Source organism: Mytilus californianus, unplaced genomic scaffold (genome assembly GCF_021869535.1).
Source record: "Mytilus californianus isolate M0D057914Y unplaced genomic scaffold, xbMytCali1.0.p SCAF_18, whole genome shotgun sequence".
Taxonomy (NCBI): domain Eukaryota; kingdom Metazoa; phylum Mollusca; class Bivalvia; order Mytilida; family Mytilidae; genus Mytilus; species Mytilus californianus.
The window spans coordinates 1,277,035-1,302,601 of NW_026262666.1; the positions used below are offsets into that span (position 1 = coordinate 1,277,035).

Below are 25,567 nucleotides of genomic sequence, written 5' to 3' on the forward strand. Positions count from 1 at the left end.
TTAAAGCTGTTTCATTTGACATATTCCTCTGCGTCTATTTCTATCCATTGTTCTGATATATTTTTTTTGTATGAATTTGACTGATAGATTGCTTGTTGTTTGCTTTATGTCCAGTGACAAATATTTCATGGATATGCCGCTAGGATGATTAACTTCATATCATCAAATTAAGATTGCAGCTGTAAAAATTCAAACTTTCTTTTAACGAGAACTGTAAGGGAACCTTGAAACTGTTTCAGTGAAAGCTTTAACTGGACTATAGTTCTAATTGACACAATTTTTATGCTGTGAAAAAAAAAGAAATAATTTTTATGTTACATTAGATATGATTGAATTATATAGTTTTGTCAAGGCTGTGCTGGAACAAAGTCATAACTGTTTTACTCCCGTTGGCCATAGTCTTCATTGTATATGTAAGTTTTTACTCCAACTTTTCAATTTCTTAACAATGAATTAATATTTGTCAACAAGGTCTTCCACTAACTTCAAAAGCTGTTAAAAAATGAACAGCCAGGAAAGTAATTGAATTTCTTTTAAAGAAATAATTTTTTATCTGAATGTTTACCCACTTAGCGTATAATCATACAACTTTTATAAAAAAAGGTGAAAGTTTTCAGAAAAAGGAACATCATGTTTTTTTAATGAATGGATACAAAATTAATAATTTATATTTACTCTTTCTTGAAAAGAAAGTCAATATTTCAGTTTTCTAACAAATCTCGGAGAACAAGACCTTCTTTATAAAAACGATGAAATTGTTGTATTTTTGCAGGTAATGCACTGGCTATGTCAACATTTGTGGATGACACTTTATAGCTTGTTCTCTGATTCTTTTTTCCGCACTGTGTAATTTTAGATGTAATGCATTATTAAGTCTGGCGACGATATTCAAATAAATTTCTATAGGGAAAGAAAATGAAATTCATAGTCTGCCGTATAATTTTATAAATATATGATTTGCTGATTTTATGAAGAAGTCTATCAAATTAAATTTTATCTGGAATGAAGACTGCCATTGTAACTTCATTCACTGTAATTATGCTTTCAGTGAAAAATTATAGGCATAGGGGGGTGATTATTTTTTCGACAATTTTTTTTGGTAAAAAAGAAAATATTGCAATTGCAATTTTTCAATGTTAAAATGTATAACCTGTCAATATGTATATTAATTGCAGGCTTTATTTTTTCAGTTATTTTTTTTATTATTTTTTTTAATATTTTGAATTTTGTTTGAAGGAGGACAGGTGATTCAATATGTGTAAAATATATTTTTGATTTCATAATTTTCAAAATCCACACAGTTGCAATCATAAAGATATAAATGTGATTTATAAAAGTTGTGATTTTGGGTTATCATTTTGTTTATGTCAGCAGGATACAATTAAGACACCTTTATTAACTATTTCAATCAGCAGGGTGCAATTAAGACACATTGTAATCACTGAAATACATGTACATAGTGTATTGAAGAGAAAATCACCTGTCTGACTTTCAAGTGACCAATCAATGACCAGGATTGGCCACCCACTGACCAATGTTGACAGGGATGGCAATTAATATGCCAGCTTTCTTTAATAAATCAGAAATTGAAAATGTCTGACATTCCTATTTGATTGACAAGTTTTAATCATTGATTTAGAATATTTTACATATTTTGATTTTCAAGTAATGAGTTTGAAATTGAATTTAAAATTTGGAAATCAGATACCAATATTATGATTGGAAAGTCAATCTTGTTTTCTTCTTTCTGTTTACCTGTTTATTTTGCTAAGCAGCATAGGTATATACTTTTACAAATTTAATTTGTCCTGAGTTTGAATTTCATCTCAATTTATTACTCTCTAATACCAATAACTTCTGATTTGATTCTGATTTTTATCCTTTCTGGATTATTTCTACATTCTCCTCATTGAACATGTATGAAATATTTGCCACTGAACACAAAACAAACAACAATTGAGCATTACAAAAAAATGTTAGTGCCTTCCATACAAACACAGATAAAAGATTTTATAGTTGAATAAAAAAGCTACCTTTGTTTGCTTTGGACCAATTGATATAGAAAAACAAAGGCTAAATTTAAGTAAAGAATAAATAAACATTGAATTTATCTAGTGGAGTAATTCTCTTGAACTTTGGTCAAGGGGTCAGAAATCAATGGGTTTTAGACCGATGGGCTTAAAGAATCACACAGGTGTTAAAGTCAATAGATTATATCAATTAGAAAACAGATAGGTTATGATTTTGTTAAGAACTGCGACGTTTGAATTCAACCACCTTCATGGCTTTTTATCCTTTCCTTTCTCAGATACTTATAAAATACAGCATGCTTTAAAGCGTTAATTTTAATAAAAAAATTGGTATAATTTTTTAGGAGAAAAATTTATTGATTTTTTAAATAAATTGAAACAAAGGAAGTTAAATCGTGATGTCATAATCCCGTTAAATCTATAACATTGGGGGATTTAAATGAATTATCCAGGATACCTAGAGTGGATTGCTGAATCCGCAGTTGTTTACACTGGTATTTAAATGATAATAAATTAGCAGTAAAGTCCATGATAAAAAGTTATAGTGAGTTTAAAATGATTCAAATAATGGAAAATTGATAAACATTTTGATAAAAGGCTGTGAAAATCATGGATAAAGGCTGATAAATTCAAGCCCTGTCAAAACTTAGGGATAAAAAGAAAAGTTCAAGTCCACGTTTAGTGATAGAGGAATAATAAATTTATCTACATTTTCTTTTTGAATGAGATATATATTATTTTATATTTGTTTTTTTAAAGAACACTGAAAATTTAATACTTATTAATGGCCATCTTTTATTAAAAACTATTTTTTTCAGGCACAATTAATTGTTAATTTCATACTAAAATCAAAGTCATTTCAGTAGCCTGTTTATTGCATTGAAAACGAAAAATAGAGTTAGTATTATGCTTTTATATATAGATATTCATTCTTTAAATGTTTAAATACAACAAACTATGACATCTTATATTAATAAATAAACATATTTCTTTTAAATAAAAATTAACATATCAAGTCTGATTAGCTTCCTTTTGCTTCTAGTTTTACTGTAAATAAAACACCATCAGACAAAAGGGGGTGTGACCCATCAACAGTTTTGTAATTATATGAGGTTAATTAATTTCATTTTATCAACCAATCCAATGATCAGTTGCAGCCACAGACAATTGATTGCTTGCTGTGAGAATTATAGATCGAAACTGATGCCTGCTGAAATGTACATAATATTTGCTATCATTGAGAAAACGCCCACTTTTATTGAAATCCATGTATGAAATATTTAATATTAAACAAAATCAATGTTTGAATTGTAATTTCTCAGATTTTTGCTTGCTTCTCCTTTTTTAATAAGATAAACATGTCATTGGAGATAAAAGATGCTGTGTAATAAAATTGTCCCAGCCCACCTGTGGTGGCCCAGGTAGATAGAGGCGTACCTGTACAGGTAAAACAATAGTACAGATTGTGTCAAGATGCTGTACAGAAACTTTCCTGGATTTAGAAGAAATTTTAGAATGAACAGTAAGAAAATTATATTTCAAAATTTTCTTTTCTTTTAAATTTGTTTCAATAATTTTGGCATCTTTTAAATTATTTAATTTTAACATCAGTGAAATTTATGGGTTTATATTTATTCCTCGGTATGAGTAAATGTAATTAGCATTTGTCTTTTATAAGATTATTAAATATTGTAAAATATATTGTAATGTGATTTTCATTGTGTAATATATTTTTTGGTTAAAGCTATTAATTTTCATTGTAGTTGAGTAACATAATTAACTTTATATAGACAAATGGAAAATCTTTTGAAGTTACAACTGCTAATTAAAATTAAACAATATTTTTACTCTTTGAATTAGAATAGTAATAGTAATAATTTTGAGAATTGAAAAGTCTGAAAAGAAATTAGATTTCTCAATTTTTATGGGTTCAAACTAAAAGTATTGGAGTCCTCAAAATTTGAGTTCGATTAAACTTAGGTATTTCTTATAATTTACAGTGTAAAATTATTGACTGAATAGTGTAACAGCAAATTATTGAAATAGAAAAAAAAAACCCTTTTATGACAAAATTTATAATGACAAATCAATTGTTGATCATTTGATATAAAGACTAATAGCTTTTCATTAGATTTTTCTAGTATTTTCACATTAGCTTTTAATCTAATGACGATCTAGTAGAACAATTGCACAACATGTTGCCCACCGTAGAGGAAAAAAACGAGTGCCACAATCTGTTGCCGAACGCTTTCTTTGCCAATGACATCACTTTATCTTATCTAACAGTAAATTAAAACTTGTTTTAGTTTTCATTATTAATTTTTGGTTATTGACTATATCCTTCAGCTGGTACCATATTTAATTGATAATATCTCACCGATGTAACAAAAGTGTGTCCATGCTCAAATTAATCTACCATTTAAGTATTTTTCATTGATTGCGGGGGAAAAATGTTTATTTTGTTGCACAAATTGCATAAGTTTTTTAATCCGTTTTTTGTTTTCCAGTCGTTAGATTTGGAAATATTAATTTCTACGCAGTTAGTTGATGCTATGAATCTAAGATCTTTTTAGTATCAAAATAATTTGCTTTTCCTAACCATAAGGGCCCGATTATATAATTTAACTTAAATCAACTTTTATATCAAAGTAATTTAAGGACACTGAGGTGAACAATAAGATATATATAATTAAATGTACTTTTGTACTTTTGTACAAAGTAATTTTAGGACAATGAAATTTTGTCAAAATATATTGCCTTCCACTGTTGAGAAAGGTGGCCTGAATGTTTACACATTCATGAGCCCAAGTTGAACTCTTTATTGCCCTGTTGTTTGTCAATATATTCCTTTGTCTTTCCATAATTGTGGTTAACAGCATTAGAAAATTAAGTGGGCAAGGTTTGCAATTTCCCTCCATTCTCAAAAGCGAGGCTGACTTTGCCTCTCCCATTTGCAGCCAAACATTTTAGTCAGTAATAAGTCTTATGACATTTATATTAATATGTAATATTAAATTTTAATGGTTTTAAAATACTTTATGATATTGGAGGTTTACAAGCATTTGTTTTTTGGTTTTTTTTTTTCACTTATGCTTGTCAGAAGTATATAACACTTGCACTGTGATCACCTCAGGCTACCTGAAGAAGGTAAAAAAGCAACCTGCACAACTTTCGGCAATTCAGAGCTTCACATATTGTAAAGACACTCGTCTGTTATTAAGGTCTGTTTGTCTTTTAGGTTATTTTTGTTGGTTTGTTGTCACATTGACATATTCCCAACATCTTTTTTCATCTATAGTCCAGAAAAATTATATTCATTCAATGCCTGTGATATCACAATTTTAAATTCGACTGAAATGACATTTTTAATTTTTCTGCAATCCTACATAAACTTATGATTGTCTTTTGATTTCTAATTTTTGCATATTTAACTAGTAATGATACCATAGATCAATGGTTTTACCAACATTATAATATCTATAGATAAACCTAAATAGATTTAGTAATTATGTAATCATTTTACTGATTTTTTTTTATGAAAAATGAAGTTTGATATTTGATCGGAACTGACAATGTCCCTCCTTCTGACCGTAAAACTAGGTGTAACACTACAGACAATCTTTATCACTTTTTTTTCTCTGATAAAGAGAAAACAAAATTTGTCTTTAATAGCTTCACTTAAACAGGGAAAAATTGTTTAGTGGGAAAAAAAGTAGATGTGGGGTATATGTCAATGTGCAGTAACCCGACTACACAAATAATCAAAAGGCATCTAGAGGTCAAATACGGTATAGGTTTTTCTCATTGTTGAAGGCCGTACAGTTGCCTATAATTGCTTACATCCACTTTATTTGAACTTTGGTGGATAGTTGTCTTATTGGCAATCATACCTCATCTCCTTATTTTTATATTCTACAATAGACAGATATCTTTAACAATATATATATGACAAGCTCTTAAAAAAGTCTAAAAAAGTTGTGAATGAATTTAGCTGAAACGATTAAAGATCTAGTGTATTCCCCTATCCATATTGATTTGCATTGTTATCTGACAGAATACAACCAAATGTGGATAAAATGAGACAGCAACTAACAACCGAAAATTAGAAAAGACAACAAGGGGTCAAATCTGTTTAGTTTTTGAAAGTTCAGAAAGAGAAAAACAAAGAACTGTAATTATATTTTTTTGGGGTTGCTGTCTCGGAACTCTCGTTGATATTTACCCATATATATCCTTTAATTCATAAACATTTAGTAAAAATATAATTGTATAGGATACATAAACAAGTACACATGTACTCAAAGTCAGACTCAGTGTATCATTTGTATGGTGAAACCTGTATTAACACCACATCTTTAACAATGTAGGGATGTTAGATACACTTCAATGAGACAGCAACCCAATGATAAAACCAAGACATTTATGTGTCAACATTTAATTGTTTATTAAACAGGTATTGTTGCTTGATCTTTATTTTTATTTTTAGATATTTGTATCATTGTTCGTCTTTGCCTCTGCCCTTTAACTGAGTATTTCTTACTTTAAAATCTCATTCAACTTTGAAGTTTAAAATTAAATCCGAGGAGAAATCTAACATGCTGAGAGACAAAAATCTTTATTTTTATTTAAATTTTTTTTATTATTGTTTGTATTTTTGCCACTTCTTCTGTGGGTTACTTAAAATATCAGTCAAATTTAGAAGTTTAAATTTAAATCCAAGGAGAAATCTTACATGCTGAGAGACAAAAATATAATCATGAAATAAGACATCTCCTTTAGAACTAATAATAGCTTGATTAGAAAGTAAAAACTGACAACTTTTATAGCAAATGCCTTCATGCAGATAAGATAAAATTATCAAAATTATGATCGTTTATAATTGAAAGATTGAAAACTTAAGTGAAATATAAAAATGTTTATCATAGAGAAGTTTCATTGCTTGTTTTCCTTGGCAGATTTGAGATGAAATAGATGTTCCTTTGACCTGATGAATACTTAAAGGTTTTCTCCGATATTTTTATGTCATGTCTAGCAGTGTGAAATAATCTCTTACAATCTTTCTTCAATTTTTTTTTATTATTTCCTGTTACTATTTTTTTTATATATATCTGTCATAATCGTATCAGCAAGAAATTTTGGTTTAAATCATGTTTAGAGGAGAAGGTTTATTAATCTTAATAAAAAAAACTTTTAATATCTGCCGTGCCAAGCTCTGGTCAGGATGGGAAAGGTTACAGACAGATATTAAAAATTGTTTTAGCGATGATAACTTTGGACCTATACCTGCGGAGCTTTAGCAGATAAACAGTGAAAAATTACACATTACTGCGATAAAATATGAAATATTGTAATCATCTGACACAGATTTTGATGAGTGGTTGCCCATTTTTCTTTTCTGCAAGTAAAAATTTGTCAGTTAGTTACGTTGAAAGTCCACAAGATACACGTTAAGTGTTATTTTTGAATGATAACAGTTTCATTTCGTGTCTAAACTGGCTGGTCGGAAAGTGTTTGCTTTAGATACTGTCCTATCTCCCTCTCTGTGGGCTGCAGACGGAACATCCTTCACTGATAAAAATAAAAATTGGCCTTGGAAATCAAGGGGAGAAAACTCTGGTTTATTATTTTCTTAACCTTTTTGGTTTCTTTCAGTACATGATATTTAATCTGAATGTTCAGGAAGTTGTATGTGTAAACTGTCAAAATAATTCCTAGAAATTGTTTCAGTATCATTTTCCCCCTTTTAAGAGGTCAAGACTTTCAGTGAAGATAACTATTGAACAAATAGATTGTTTGCTGATATTTATGATAAGGAATAAAGTCAAGCTATTTACAACATAAGAAACTTGCTTTTTTTAAATGTTTCTTTATTTTCTTGTTTTTGTATGAGATATCAAATTAACCTCCCTATTTCTGGGTTTTAAAAAATGTTTTTTTTTTGTCCACTAATTAACAATGTAGACTCAAGGACGCTACTTTGCCTATCAGTACGAGGATTCAATGACTGTATAGAGGATATTTGACTTTCTATATATGAAATAAGGAAATAGAATTAGGAGTTAACAGGGAAGAAGATTGCTAAGAACAAATATTATCCAACACTTTCAGCTTTCAAAATGAAATTAGGGAGAAGCTTAGTAGTCATTTTACAACTTCCCTGCAGGTTAGGTGCATCTACTGTTCTCAGAAAACTCTTTGCTTCCATGTTAAAAACAGGTAGGTTTATATGTTAATATTTCTTTCTTTATACAAATAACATACGCCTTGCACTTTGGAAGCATAGTGTCCAAAAAACTGCATTAAAGTATTATCTGATGATTCTTAGAAAACTCTTTGCTTCCATGTTGAAGAAAGGAAGGTAAGTTTTTTTCTTTCTGTAGACAAATTACAAAAGCCATGCAGTTTTGTAAGCATAGTGTAAAAAAAAAACCTGACAATGTATACTGCTGAATAATTTATTTTTGTAGTGACTTAAAATTTGTATTTTATCAAATATTCAGATTCGTGGTTTACCACTTCCTGTAAAATCCAGTTGTAGAACATTTATATTTGTGGGTAACCAAAACCAACCAAATCCACTGTAATTGGTATCAATAATGAATACACAGTAAAAGAAATATGGGATGAATTTCAATGAGACAGCAACTTACCAACAAAAGTAAAAAGAAATACATATATAGTGGTTATTATATGTTATACAGGAAAGGACCATCACATTGTATATCATATTAATGCATGAGTTCTGAGATGTTGACTGTTAGATCTTCTTTTCTTTTTTGTATTGTTGGGATACTGTCTCATTGACATTTATACAACATCTTCTTTTATTAATACATTTACATGTGGCAAGGTTTGAAGAATTGCCTTAAGTTATGAAAATTAATTTTAACTTTGTGTTGTTTTATGTTTTCAGATATGGACGATAACTGGGACATTTCTAGTTTAAAGGAAGACGACTTTGAAGAATTTTGTGTTTACATTGTCCATGACAGAGCTTGTGAACGAGTCTGTCCAAACAGAGCCCAGGCATCACTTCCAAGGAATCTCACACTTAAACCTTCACAGAATAATGGGACAAATGTAAGTACAATATAGATAGTCCTCAGGTCCCCTCATATCATACCTCAGACTTCAGGAACTAAGACATCACTTCCAAGGAATCTCACACTTAAACCTTCACAGAATGATTGGACAAATGTAAGTACGATAAAGATAGTCCCTGGTCCCCTCATACCATACCTCAGACTTCAGGAACTAAGACATCACTTCCAAGGAATCTCCCATGTAAACTTTCACAGAATAATGGGACAAATGCTAGTACAATATAGATAGTTCCCAGTCCCTCATACCATTAGACCCCAGGCATTACTCCTAAATAACCCTGAATTCTTTTCTCTCAGAATAATGGGACTAAAATTAGCATGTTATAAATTGGTCCCTACAATCTCCTGACAACCATACAACAGACCTTAGTACTTTACTGGTAAGTAACCCTAAGAATCACAAAATGAAACTTCACAGAGTAAGTTATGTCAGCACTTAGATTTGAGACTTGTAGTTTTTATGGAAGTTCTTTCAAATGAGGATCTTCATGGGGTTGTTTTCTGAAATGATTTAAGGCAATTTTTATCTTTTCTTACATATTATTCTCTATTCTTTATATTTCAGCACCCCATTATTATCTGTTCTATAATTTTTAGCCCATTATTCTTGTTTTGTAAACCCCCATCTAGATCCTCTTATATTAGTGAAAGTGAGAAGTTAAAAACCTTGATTGATATCTGTAAAATAACACTTCAGGACTGTTCAATTTCCTGAAAAGTTTAGGAAACTGCAATGTTAACGTAGTTTATAAAGTGGTTTAATTTTTTTGTCAAATTGAATTCCGTTTTGCTGTAATAGTTAATTAACAAATACTTAGAAAGGTTTAAAAGTTTTGATTATATTGTATAAAATAGAAAAAATGTGAAATGTTGAAAATAAATCCTAAGATTATAAAATCAAAGATAACATCTAGATCATTTCGAAATAAAAAGATTGGAACTATTTCAATTTTTCAAAATTAAATTAATTTCTATTGGTATTTTTTAAGTAAATCATAAACCGTTTTATCAATATTAATTATGCAAATTCAGAAAGAGAAGATTTAACATTTTTTCAATAAAGAAAGTACAAATGAAGAAGCCATTTAAAAATAAGAAGCCACAAAACTGAGGAAAGATAAGAAGAAAAAGTGTTTTGACAATAATTATCTCCCCTATCAGTGTTAATCAGTGAACTTCAAAGACTTTTACTAAATGTTAAAACAGCAACTCACTTGTTTTAAATATTTAAAATTAGATCAATTTGATTGGGTTATCAGAGATTTTGGGATATAAGATTTGATTTTGTTATCTGGTATATTTCATTGTAAAGAGACAGTAAAGGTCATAAGGTATGTGTATGAGATATGTTATTTTGATTTTTTTGCTGATTTTTTGATATTTTTTTACAATTTTTTTGGCAAATGACAGATTTATAGGAAGTGATTTTTTTAGATTAAAGATTTTCTGGTTTATATCAGGAATTATTTATAAATTTTAATAGACTTATATTAATAGAGAAATGAGATAATCTGTATGGAAATGAAACTGTGTTTGTTATTTTTAGATTTTTTTTTAATTGATTTTGTTAATTGTTTTTTCCTGCATTGATAAGCCTTTAATGCATCTTTGATCTGGAATTAACAAATTCCATTAGATATTTGAAACTTGTTGAATTGGTGGGCTGTTGGAGAGGAGAACAATGCATTGTTGCAAAAAACTATTTTACATGAAATAAGACGATTCTCAATTTTGCAAAATACCACAATAAAGCCATTTTAATGAAAAGAAGTAAAATGTTGCACCTTTTAAACTTTTTTTAATGTCTTTCCATACTAATGTCAAAAATGTTACCTAAGGTATAAAAACCTCTTATTTTTTAATGTTGAAATTTTGCATAGTCACAAGAATCAAATAAGAGTGAAATATATATTTCATGTAACGCTTACTTAGATACACAAATGTATAATCTATTGATTTAGTTAAAACAAAGCCGATATGTGTTTAATAACAAAATTGATTTATGAAAGAGAGATTAAGATTTTGAACAGCGTGACAGTTGTCAGCCCCATTTCTGATTCTAACGCCTAGGAATTGTGCTATTTAGATCAGAGTAGTCGATGGCTGCTTGGCCCTCTGTAAACTGATTGGTCTAAGTAGTTCATCTGCAGTGATCACTTGATGGTCAAAACTGAGGTTGTGAGTTCAAACCTTGCTCGTGGCAGGTGTGTTAGACTGGAATTGCCAAAGGTTGGTGCTTTTTTTCCTAGCACTCTTGCTTCCTCCACAAACAAAAATTGGTAGCCACTACAAAGCCAAAAGGGCTGAAAGTGGTTTAAAACACCAAGAATCAATTCATCTATGGCTGCATGGTTTTGTCTTGGACAAGCAGACCTCTTATATTTAGAGCAGGAAACCTTTTTTTATAAAAAAATTCGGAATAAGATATTAAATGAGTTATCTCCCCTTATAAAATTGGTTTCATTGCAATGTTTTTATATATTTACCCTTTTTTGATATTTTTTTTATTGTTACAAGGTTATCAATTTCAACCAGAATTGGAGTTAACATAATCAAAGACCAGTTCCTTCCATGATATTGAAAAATTATGAGGAAAAATAACATCAGTTTTTATATGATTATTTAATTTTACATTCATTTCAAAATAAAAAGTAGAAAATTGACAGTTTTTGGGAAATTATTGAGGGACACAAGGTGCTTAAGAGAGAGCCTTTCATAGCCAAACTATAAGTCATCTTTGAGGAGTCTTAAAGGAAGTATTGGGAGGTGTACAATGTATGTAATTACCTACTTATTCATTAGGCATCCTGTAATTCGATTAAATTGATTTCAACCTGGTTTATATTATGATGTTCTTTTCCTCATATATATATTTTCCACTAGATTTATTCAGACAAGAGAAATGATTCCACCGTATTTTTGATTTTGGACATACACTAGTATAAGACAATTTTTAGGTAGTTGTAAATTACTGTAGTATATTTTGGACATACACTAGTATAAGACAATTTTTAGGTAGTTGTAGATGACTGTAGTACTTCATCAGGATTAGTTAATTTCAATATTTACTCTAATAAATGTATACTGTTTACAGAAAATGGACACTATTCTGATATTATTTCTTTTCCCCTTTTCGCAAATAAAAGGTGTTTGAAAGTTCATGTTAGTCAACCCAGCATGCCATCCCTATTAAATCTTGACGTTTCTTATAGCACGTCCTTAAATGGCTTTTTTCTAGTATTTAAACGTTTTCATCGATTAAGAGAGAAAAATCAACTTTCGTTTAACATTGTAATGAGACTTTATATGTAATGATAGCACTGTTATTAGATGGGTGTGAATAATTTATCAACGTCTTATAATTACAGAGGAGAACATTAAAAAGGAACAAAAAAGTATCGGAATTTCATGGGAAAGTTTTTTTGTCACTATTTGAAGATTTAAATTTCATAAAGAAAACTTGTTACATAATATTAGTATACGAATAAGATCTCAATTTGTTATGCGTCTTTTTGTTCATTCTGTCTTTTGTTACATTGAAACTTTCTGAGTTATCTCCCCTAGAAAAAAACTATCTTTGGTCAAAAAAGCTATTTTTTTTACAAATAAATTATTTATGGTATTTTTTTTACAGTGGATTAAGTGAGGTTATCTTGCAGAAGGTTGATTGTTCTCTCCAGGTACTTCGACTTCATACACTCTTAAAAACTGTCCTACATGATTGCAAAGGTCATTAAAGTGGCATTAAACACAGACAAACAAACAAGCAAACAAAAGTCAAGTCAGGTCTATAAATAAGTGGGTGGCTTGGGAAGGGGTGGGGTTCTGTAAAAAGGCAGGGAATCCCTTTTATCACAAAATTAGGTGTATATATATATAGGGTAGTGAAGTTATATCCAAAAAAAAGTAAAATAACTCCCTGTTTATAAAATTCTTGTTTAGCTGATAGTTTGTCGGTTGCCACATGTGGAGCAGGATCTGCTTACCCTTCCGGAGCACCCTGAGTTTTTGGTGAGGTTCGTGTTGCTCAGTCTTTAGTTTTCTGTGTTGTGTTTTAAGTACTGTTGTATGTCTATCAGTCTTTTTCTTTTTTAGCCATGGCGTTGTCAGTTTATTTTCGACTTATGAGTTTGAATGTCCCTTTGGTATCTTTCGCCTCTCTTTGACATAAAAAGTAGAATAACAAAAATACAGAACTCCAAGGAAAATTAAAAACAGATATTCCTTTATCAAATGGCAAAATCAAAAGATCTAACACATCAAACGAATGGAAAACAACTGTCATATTCCTGACTTGGTACATTAATTAGTTCAACTAATTATTCTTCTAATAAATTCTCTACGATTTATTTAAAATGACTTTCCATAGATAAGACCAGCATGACATACCCTCTTAATGCTGAGATTTGGAGGAACAAAATTTTTAACATATAACTAAACACACTTCAGAAGTGAAGTACTTGTTGAAAAAATTACTTTAATCCAGTTTTAAGATTTTGGCAGTTTATTTAAATATCTAAGAAGATGTACTTGTGAAGAAAGTATATTTTGATCTACTTCAAAATATTTCAAACAGTCGGAAGAGATTCTTATAATTTTTAGTGGGTAGAAACTAAACTTGTACACTTACATTGAAATCTTTTACTAAATGACATGAAAGTAAAAATTTAAATTACTATGGCTGCTTTTATTTTTGTGGATACCAATACTTATTTTCATGGATTGGGGAAATAAAAAATTTTTTTTTGGATTCTTGTTTTCTTGGTTTTCATAAATTTGTTTCACCAATTTTTACCCTTGAAATCCATGTCAATTTGAACTTAATTGAATAATATTGAATCCACAGTATGCAAAAATGACCTAATTTTACAATCAAATCTATTTCCTGGTATTTCCCAATTAGCAGCTCACTTAATTTGGTTTTTTTTTACTACAAAAAGACGATTTTTTATGGCATTTATAAACTAAAGTTGGTTCCAGGTTTTGCTTAAGTGACTGTGCTAATAGCATTACAGCAATGAGTTCAGGCAAGCTAGAATTGTCAGAAAAAGATAGAAACTGGTCATATTCTCAGAGTAAAACATAAAGGACATAAAAGCTTGTGAGATCTTTTCCTTTCTATCTAGTAACTTGAATTGTATGAATGAAAGAAGACTTCAAGTGTCACTTCAATGAGACAGCAAACCAACACAAATAGTAAAAAGACATCTAAAGGTCAACATATAGGCCAACAAAATAATGGTCCTTACAAGCATGAAATATTTGCTACTGGACAATGAGTTTACACCTAAAAACACAGGAATACATTCTTCTGCATCCAAGCAGCAAACATATGCAATAGTGAAATTCAAATGAAATAAAGGACTTTCTAATTGATTTTCTTGTAAGCCACCTACTACACATGCAGTATGTCTGTAACAAAATTATGTATTAAAGTAAAAACTTTGATCTTGAAAACTCTTTATGATAACAAACAAAGTTCAAAACTACTCGTTTTGATAATCCTTCAACTCAGATCACTGTCTCAACTCGTGAGTAAAGAAAAACTAGAGTGACATTGAAAATTTTTTCAAGTAATTTTTCAAATTTTAATAACTTCTGATACATATTTTCTTTCTCTGTTGAGGATTAGGACATTGTAGCTTTCTGAGTAGCACACTTTCCTCGTAGCTATCTCTTTCATATGAGATATTTACTTAAACTGAAGTTTAAAGAGATGGGCTTTTAACAAGGTTGAGTCTTGAAAAAAATAAATGAATTCACTTTCCGTTTTATTTTATATTTGAAGTTTTCATACATTAAGTGAAAGACGTCTTTATCATAATAATACCGTCCTTTGTATATAATACATACTTCTACAAATTATGACGAGACTTTGTTAGATTGCAAGGATACTTATTGTGTAAAAGGGAAATTATTTTTCAACTGGATGACTTTCAAAGTCTGATTTTACATGGTTTAACTAAGCGGGTCAGTTTTCAGTAAAAGTTAGTATTTAATAAGAGTGTCACTTTTCGTCAAGAGAGTAGAAGTAGAGTGGTTTGATACTTTACATCAAGGTTAGAATTCTACGTTAATTATATATACAGAGAAAGGATAGACGTTTTTTATTTTGGAAAGTTGAGTTATAAGATTGATTTGGATAAATGTGGAGCTGTTTATGAGAAATGACATTTTGTTTTAATTAATTGTTTATTTTGTGAAATAACTCCGTATTTAAGGTAAGAGTAAACAATACATTGAATGTGGAAAAAAAATATGAAAAAAATGTTTTGGTTGAAGAAAAAAGAATATTAGGACATCTTTAATGACTTAATGATATGAAAAGAAAATAAGATTGAAAAAAAGAATAAGGACTGATGAAATGTCAACGTTTAGGTATAATTTTTGTCGGGATTGGATTAGTGTGATGATTTTTTTCTTTGAAAGATAGGAAGGCTGTCTTTGAAGTAGGATTGCTTGCAGTTTTCATATTTCAAGAAGTACTTAAACTGCAGCTTGCACTACTATGGAACAATATAGAAGTTTGTTATTTTCTGCAAATGTTTGGGCAGGTGTTAAGATAAAATACTAAAAAAAAAAATTTTAAATAAATTAATCAAAATTATAAAAGTGCACATTGAAATTAGAGTTTATGAATAAGAAATGTTTCCCTTGATTCGAAACTTTCACATGACATTTGAAATTGTGAGGTCACATCACATGATCTAGGATGATCGGATAAATAAACAAATACACGATAAATGGACAAAGCAAGCTATTACAAGTATTTTACGAGAGAGTAGTGAAAACACTTGAACAACAGTTTGTGAATGGATAATTGTTGGTGTTATCTCCCTTTATCATCCTCCGTAAATATTATAATCTTATCGATATTTAAATATGTGCAACATTCTCCGTTAGTCTGGCTTAATCTTGCCATTGACTGACAACATGTAATATCAAGGAAAATTTGTTTTGTTTTAACGTGTCACTCTTATCTGGAAAGTGATAGTAGAAAAGCTCCAAAAGGACAACGATGATCTCATTGTTTTTAGAATATTTTACCACAGCGGAGAAATCAATCGATTTGATCGTTACTTTCTCCACGACACTCGAGAATCAGTACAAACATTTGGCATAAATATTTGGGTAACTTTAAAATACTGACATGTCCTTTTGACCAACTACACCAATACGTTACATAATACGTGTATACTAGGCTCTAGAATTATGTCAAAGTTGTTAAAACAATACTCCTTCTATGTCTGACTTCAAACGGCTTTACGGTTTCAACCTGTCAAGAGTTTGGTTTGATCGAAAGTCTTATTGCAAAGTATTAAGAAGCAGTTTGCAGGCAAGATAAGGTAAAGAAATTTTTACACTCAGAAAGTAATATGGATTATTTAAGATAGGATAGCTAGTTGTCCATTTTTTCTATGAACATGAACTGAAATCCAAAATAAGATCTCGTTAAAAACTCACAATTATTCAATAAATTGTTTAATTTGGTATTCAATGGTCCACATAGAATGCATGGTTTTCTATAGAGAATGGAAAAAGCCATCCACTAAAAAGTAATAATATTCAATGTTTAATCGGTAGGATTGGGTGTAATATCCTTGATTGTACATTTTCTTTGAAGATTTTTGTTTTCTTGAATGATAATTATTTACCAATCCAAATTGTTTGATATTTAAAATATAGAATTCAATTTAGTAGGTTTGAGAAAAAAAATTCAAAATCATTAGGTTCTGAGGTGCGACATTAAACCTTGCAAGTCCTACTGACTGTATAATTACTATGTAAATGCCTTAAAAGATTTGATTTTATTTCTTATTTCACATTTAAATGCAAAATCATAGCTTTAATAGCATGATTAATACATCAGAAAGTTAAATCTTTCATTCCTTTGAAATATGATAGCTTTTCCTGTCAATTTAAAATATAATTAACAGGACAAGATATTCATAAAGATGAAAAATAAGCTGTCACTTTCTATTGAATGAAAGTCCTTGGCAAATGTACATATTCTTCAAAATTCTTTCTTTTTCGTTGATAAAAGAAAATGAAATTTCGAATAAATTGTACGAAATATTAAAATAAAATTTGGACCATAGATAAACATCCTTATCATTTGATAAATTGATTAATTTTATTTGTTTAGATTGAAATGATAAAATTGATTATGATTTTCCGCTCATTTTTGTGTATGAAAAGCTAAAAACGATGGATGAAGGAGATTGGAAAGTTTGAATGGTAATAAATGAGCAATAATTCATAATAACACAAGTTTTAATAAAGAAGGATTAAAAGTTAGAGATAAATTTTCTTGGTTAACCATATTTTACTTTAGTATTGAGGATGCTATTACAAATTTTGTATCATGTAAACCAGTGTCAGAACTTAAGAAGAAAAATGTCGAAAAGCATCAACAAGTGTTTACTTTGGCATTGTTAAGGGGAGACAACTCGTTAGATAAATACACAAGGGGAGATTACTCACATAAATTTTTTTTTTTTTTATTTCCACAATGAGCACTGTATAAAATAACATTAAATAACAAATAATAATCATTTTTGATATCGTAGAAAATTGATTAAGGATATCAGCCAAACCAAAATCTCAAGCATGATGAACAATAAAATCTGAGAGAGACATTATACATAAATATGATAATGGGAATCACCAAATAAAGAACCCATATAGCATTGCAAAAACCACCAACTCTTAAATAACAGACATACAACCAACAACTACACAGATAGCCTGACTTGGTTGTTGATGCATATATTATATTTATATTCTAATTTGACTTATGCTGAAACTTTAATACATGTATAAGGAAACTTTATACCTTTTTCTGTCTTATCATTGTAATTGTTATATTGGTATAGGTTTTTTAGATATCAGATTTTACTTTTTTCTTATGATCATACCTGTGTGTACATTTTAAATACTATAAATTCAGAAGTTATTGCATGTATTTATTATTGCAATTTATAAAGAATGGACAACGATGCGAGATTTATTATTGCGATTTCAGGAAATTCTGCATACAGAGCATATATCAGATATCAGAATGCAAGTTTTAATTATTGCGATTGTAACCCAGTTGATTTTTTCACATTAATAAAAACCTCGCAATAATTTCTAAATTAACAGTTATAATATATTATGATAATTTTTGTTAATATGTTGTCTGCAATGACTTTTCCCCTACATTTTCTTCTATAGAACAAAACGTTAAGGCTACTTTTGGTTGGTTTTATTCTGGTATTTTTACTGGCATACATTTCAGGAATGAACTTATACAAGATATGATATGCTTAACAAGTCATTGCCTCTGACCATGGGTCAATGTTTTTCCTTCATTCTACTTTTTGGCAAAGACACTTTACTATTAGACTTTAATCATTCCAATCATTGACTGATAAATAAAGAAAAACACATTTTCCTGTCTTGCCTATTATGATTTCACTTTCTCTTCATTGTCCTGTTTTCCTTCAAAATTCATGAAGATACATGTGGTTGTCTGTTTTGTTGCGATTGTAGTCTTATGCCTGACAATCAATGATAGTATTTTTAAGAATGCTTTTAAAGTTTTATTTTTTTTTTATTTATGCTCCTTCATGAATATTTTCCTTCAATGGTATATGAAGTTGTTTTTGTTGTTGTTGTTGTTTTTTTCAAGATTTTACTAGATATATGCCATTAAAAAACAATCTAAGATATTATTAGATCTTTAGTCAGCAGTAATGCTTTATGGGGATTTTAAGGACACTGAGATTTGCCGTCTTTTGTCCTGGTGGTGTTACAAGATTTGCCGTCTTTTGACCTTGTGGTGTTGTCTACCTTTATCTCATTATTGATTCAGTATATCTATTCTTTATAAGTTAATATTATCTATATTATATTGATGAAATTAAAATTTTTCATCTTTGAGTCACATAAATATATTGATCAGTTGGAAATAGATTTGATTGGAGAGTTTAAATATTTGTGAATGATCTTGAGAGACATCTACATACTTTCTGACAACTCAATAAGATTGGTTAAACGATAGTGCTCAATTTCCTGTTAATTATACACCTCAAGCGTGGAGAAAAAATATTACGAGGTGGAAAATTATTGATAAGTATTTTCTAATCATTTGATTTAAGTGAGCGATAGATTGCAAGTGACCTTCATCTAGTTAATTTCTTTCTCAAACTTTCACCTCAAGATTTCGTCACTTTTTATTCTGGTTTCAAAAAATTGGTAGATTAATTTACATTTAACCAATACAGCTATTGTTGGGTTAAAAGCAAATAGATCAAACCCGATCGTTACTGTCTTCAGAGGTCATTATAAGATACATACAAATTACAGAAATTAAGTCCGCTATGATATTTGTCATAAAGTTATTGATACCATCATAATAGTATTAAAGTTAATTTGTGGACAATCAGTTTTGTCCAAAAGTGAAAGGATCGACCAATTTTACCAGCTTTATAAGGCGCCCGATAATTGTAGTGATGATTATCCACAACTTAGGGTCAAGTTTACGTGGAAAAATGATTATTTAGTACGAGAAATTATTTGAATTAGATGTAATTTAAACTGGTGAAAATCAGTGTAGTTGTTATCTGTTTTATGAAAAAGATTTCTGGATTTTTTCAATTTCTGAGCTTTGAACGTAGCTGTTGACTAACAATATCCAGTTTGAGATGGTAAATCTCTGATTTAATCGTTTGGAATATTTTTCGTTCATTATTCTGTAACAGGTCAGTAACCGTTAAAAAAAAATTTTGGAGATATTCTTCAATTTTAGGCTTTTACATTTGAAGTGCACTTTTCTCTAGATTTTCGGATTTATTTTATTTGTACGAGATTTTTAAAACTGACTTTGGTCCATCCAAAAGTACTGTTCTAGTTTTACTTGATAGGAAATGCTAAAAACCCAAAAATTTTATTCCAAGGATGTATAATAATATATCATTTTGTGAGGAATTACATGACCAAATAAGGGACCAAAAGCACCCCTGAAAGCTTGTAAGAAGTTCTTAAAATAGTTTGATGGTCTGTTATTTATAAAATTTGTCTTTTAGCAGATTTTAGAACAAGATGTCATAATAGTCATTGTATAATAAGATAGCTACAAACATCATAAATTAATCAATCATTAAGAATAAAAGAGTTGTGGGATAAATGTCAATGAGACAGCAACCAAACAGGCTAGAAACCAACGACCACAATTTGGAGTCACAACATAAGTATTCATACTATATGATAAGCTATTGCAAGAGTGTAGACAGGATTAAGATTAAAGCCATAAAAAAAAAATCTAAAATATTAAAAGAACAAAACTGAAGTTTTCTGCAGAAAAACGATTTTCCTGTCAAAAAAATTATTATTTATGTATATCATCTTTCACATTTTTATTGTTATTTAAAAGGTCTTTTCAAATGTCAGTTACATAAAAAAACAACAGTGAAATAAACATCAAAATATGAAGAAAAAAATTTATGATATGAAGTAAATGATTTGTGTCAATTCTAAATCACCTGGCTTAAATAGATAGTTCAACGATTTGATACTAGAATTCTGTTTCATTCAAAATAAATAGCTCCCCATGAAGCAAAGTAAACAAATACCTAATTTCCACTCCTTGACACAGCTGAATATACCTAGAAAAATGTATGGTTTATATAGGGTTTTTGTTTTTGCTTAGCTCCAACTGGGCTTATCTTCAAAACAGCTCCAGGGTTGACCCGATGCCATCAAAGTTAGAGATGTAATTTACTGACTTTTAATCAGTTCATCATAAAAAATCATCTCTTATTTTATCAGTACTTATAAGTGTGGGGGGTGATAGATTAATATTCATATCTATAGTAAATATATACTGGAACACTTGTCAGAATTTCTCTGTTTCTTTACAAGCTTTGAGGTAGGAACTTAAAAAAAAAATTATTTCATTTTTGTTTATGCTTGTACTGTTTAAAAAATGAATTTTAAAATATGGTAAATTAATTATCTTTTCATGTTCCAAGGGTGTGAGATGCATAATGTTTAAAATGTATTGTTGTTGGTTTTTCATGCAGTTAAATACATCTAGAATAGAAAGATGAAAAGATTTTACTCTTTTCATTCTTAAGTTACAAGTAGGTGAAGTAACTTCTTCCCTATGGGTTTTATCGCCAACTGCAATTTTTAAAATATTTTGATTATTGATGTTTTTTTTCTTCAGAGTTTAGGAGTCTGGAGTTTAGATTATATTCCAAGAGGAACAAGATTTGGACCTCTAGTCGGAGAAGTGTATACCAAAGAACCTTACGTGAATACAGAACCTGAACGCATTTCAATTTGGAAGGTAAAAATATTTCTCTTCTTAATTTTCCTATAGAAAGTGAATTGCAAAATTGAATAATTTCAAAGTGAATTACATAGTTTTAATTTTATTATCATAATTTGTCTCATAAATATTTTTTTTGATAAAATAAGTGTGCTAATTTATTAATTCACTTTTATTCCCATTTAACTTTTTAAATGCACAATTTTTTTTTTCAAAACATGTTATTATAATAGAAAAATAATAAATTTTCTGTAGTCCATTAAGTATGTGTTAAACATCCCTTTCACTGTATAAATTGAAATGCAAAAGCACAAGACACTCAAAAATCATTCATCTTGTTTTAATGGTAGTCTGTTATCATATAGCCTTGATATTGAATTCATGATAATTATATTTCTATCATAATTTTAAAATATGGATAAGAATAGAAAATATTACTCATATTTAAATTTCCGTTTGATTAATGTGTTTCGGCTGATGTTCACTTTCACTGATACATATCTTATTCATGAACATCGTAATAATTACTGTATTGTTAGGACAATACGATGACATTTGCTTTTGAAAATTATATAATGAAATTTTAATGAAGGTTGGGAGTCTAATCAAACTTAAAAGAACTTTATTATGTTAATTAAGTTGCATCACAATCCAGCAGTTCAAAATTATAATATCCACTCTAAATATTTCAAATAATTTCGATTAAATCTGAATTTTTAAAATGTGAAACTTCTATTGAAAGTTTCTGTAAATGATTGCACGTCAATTATTGAGTTTGCTGTAGGTACTATTTGTAACACCTAATTTGATTGGCTACGATCACAAATCATCGAAGCTTCACCTGCGGGACTAATAGCGTGTTAAATCTCTTAACTGATAGAAACATTTTTTTGTTGCATTTAATTTTTGTGTTTAAGTGAAAAGATGTTTAAATGTTAGATGAATATGGAGGAGTGAAGTCTTCAATCACAGGTGCTTGTTTTACTTCTTATCGGACACCTGTTAATTTGGGTAAAAAATAATGTTTCATCACAAAATTTGTGAAATATGAGAAATGTTTATGATTAAAATAATCTCATATGTAAAAGTTACTTTCTAATATCAGATTTTTTGATAGATTTTGCCATGTGTTTGAACTAATTTTTGACTTATTTCATAGGTTTTTAAAAATTTAATTTTTTATTAATATTTCAGCTGCATGTTGATAAAAAATTTATAATTATATTTCTCACTTCAAATTTAATCAAATATTTGATTAAAATTATGAATATTTTTTTTTTTTTTTATTGCTATACTGGTATATATATTTTTTAATTTATTTTTTTTGCAGGTTTTCAAAAACAATACTGTCTACCAGTTTATTGATAATTGCGATACGACCAAATCCAGTTGGATGCACTATGTTAATTTCTCTTACAACTCAGCAGCGCAGCAGAATCTAATCGCCTGTCAGATTGACTTTAATATTTATTTCTACACAACAAAACCTATTCCTCCAAACACAGAACTAATGGTCTGGTACTGCAGAGAATATGCTGACCGCCTCAACTACCCCCTCACGGGCGAAGAGATGCTACAAACATGGCGTAAGTTTCACTTATTAATTAATTTTTACCGGTTATAACCTTATTTTTGTAACTTCGAGAAGTGAAAGTTATCATTCAAATTTTAGAGTTGAATATTTTGTTACATATTTGAAATATAAACAGTCACCTTGTGTTGTAAGATAAGAAATTATATTATTCCAAAAGTAATTCAGAAAAAATTGGTCAAATTTCTGTGGATTTGAATAATAATGTAAATGGCAAATTTTTAGGAATCCAGTCTGTTTATATCAGGTTTCCTTTGATTTGAAAAACTGAATCGTGATGAAAGGAGGACTATATATTGTGGATTCATTTATTGTCGTGGATACCAATTTTTGTGGATTGAGGGATAATTGTATTATCGTGTATATTTGATTTGGTGATTATTACAAAAGTCTGCATACAAGCCTATAGAAAAATTTGTACTTTGTTGAATATTTAAATTCGTAGTTAACCTTTATCAACCAAATCCACGAAAATTGGTATCCCACGAATAGAAACGAATCCACATAGTATTCCATTTTGTGTAGTATCTACATTTGCATTTGAAATTGGTTTTTGTTTTTGAAAAAAGAGTTTGCGGAGGAGGTGCTAATGTCAATTGTCACACTTTCTTACAATGCCATGTCCAGTAGGTTTATTGTTGGAACAAATCTGAGAACCAGTACCCCTCTTTAAACTTTGACCTTATAGGCAGTTACTGACTGAACCCTGTACCATGTCCTGACTTGAGTTTCATTGTTGGAACAAATTTGAGTACCTGTACCCCTTTTTAAACTTTGACCTTATGACCAGTAACTGACTGAACCCTGTAACTTATAAATAAAAGAGGTACTCAGTAAAATAATTAGATGTAGTTGTTTTGACAGAGTACTTAACCACTTCATAAAGTTGACAATCTTTGAGACAGCATCTGTTTCTCTGTACATGTAAAATGATACCAGGATATTTTTTATAATATCAGTAGCAACTATCATTTATCTTTATCTACGAGTATGAGAAACAAATACATCATTTAATAACTGTAAATAAGTTTTATTTTCTGCATTATTTTTGAAAGTGTTTGAATTAGTTTTTAGGAACATATATGTTTGTGTCAGGTTTAATTTTCTCATTTTTCCTGATACTTTAATAAATTTATATGTAATATCAATAAATTTTAATGCCAGTTGGAATATATGATAATTATAAAATCAATTATGGGTATCATACATTCTTGACTATTTTCTTGCTTTGCCAATCCAAAGTTCAAGATGGCTACCATATCAGATTATGATTTTCATCTCGGATTTCTTGTATCTATATGGGGTATGATTGCAAATGATACAATTATTCACAAGACTGTAAATCTAGACAGCTCTCTCATGAGCGAAAAAAAAAAGAAAAGATAACTGAAAAATCTAGCCTGCATATGCAACATAAACAGTGAAAAATCAACTTTCATTTTAAGGGTAAACCCCAAATTGGTGTAATTGACTGAGATAGTCACTTTTGCCTGTTTTATGAGAATTTTAACTATGGTTCATAGTATTCCTTATTGTTTGTGGAAAGTACAGATATTTTTAACTCTTTATTAAAAATTTCAACAGGGTCTATTAAAAAAAAATGAATGAGAGTCGGTATGATGAATTTGTTTAATATTGTCATCTTTTCAATTAGGTCCTTTGGAAATTTTTAATTAATACAATAGAATTTCTTCCTGTTTACAACGTGTGTATTCTAGTAGTTTTTTTTTTTTTTACGTCATACTTAAGGTTTTCCTGTGACCATAACCTTCGAAGATCCTTAAAACAAACTTTTTATCTCTTTTCACCTATTTTTTATTGCAAGATTGTACGTATAATACTCAAGTGGATTGCCATTGTAGTAAATGTTTTTTTTATCAATGAGGGTTTCTTCTTGGAAGAATGTTAGCTACTAAACTAATTTTGTTCCTTGTAATTGGGAAAGTTTGTTAGCATTGAGAAATAATTGAATAGGAGGGTAGCTGATTAATACATGTAAAAACCCACATTGGTCTTGATTAAACATATGCTTGTTTTAGACTTCGACTAATTCCTTAATTGGAGATTTTAAAATTTTTAGTTGTAGTTTTTTTTTTTTAAATTTCATACCTTTTATGAAACAATACTAAATTTATCCCAAAATCTGAATTATAGATTTACATTTTCCATCTGACAGACCCAATAAAATTCTGGGGCTTGATATCTCTAGACTGTATATTCTAGTTCATATGTGTTAAAACATCTTCATATTCAATTCTAATGTAGTGTTATTTTCATTGGTTACACCTGTAATTGAGAAGCCCTTTATAAACCATAAAAATGTTTGCCATAGGATATTTTCAGCAATCAATCAATCAATCAATCAATCAATCAATCAAATAATGTAAGGTGGGAAATTTTTGCATCTGTTAAGTTATGCTTATTTATCCCGTATGTAAATATTCCCTTAAATATGAGCTAATTATCTCCCTTTTCAATGAATTATGGTGGGGATAATATAAGTTTTGGAAACACAATGCATTCCCTG

At 29.2% G+C, this 25,567-nt stretch overlaps 1 protein-coding gene across 7 annotated transcripts in view; it reads left to right on the top strand.

Annotated features, from left to right (window-relative positions):
• LOC127726518 (PR domain zinc finger protein 1-like) overlaps positions 1 to 25,567 on the top strand; it is an 84,714-nt gene that overhangs the window by 50,290 nt on the left and 8,857 nt on the right. For 2 of the 7 annotated variants that reach the window (XM_052233889.1, XM_052233888.1), the window contains 3 exons: positions 8,944 to 9,110; positions 21,345 to 21,467; positions 22,780 to 23,035. In XM_052233889.1, coding sequence (XP_052089849.1) covers positions 8,944 to 9,110; positions 21,345 to 21,467; positions 22,780 to 23,035 — 546 coding nt within the window. Of the gene's footprint in view, positions 1 to 3,408; positions 3,553 to 8,943; positions 9,111 to 15,231; positions 15,355 to 19,737; positions 19,879 to 21,344; positions 21,468 to 22,350; positions 22,461 to 22,779; positions 23,036 to 25,567 lie in introns of those variants that run through there. The other 5 variants (XM_052233890.1, XM_052233891.1, XM_052233892.1 and 2 more) reach the window with 5 other exon arrangements.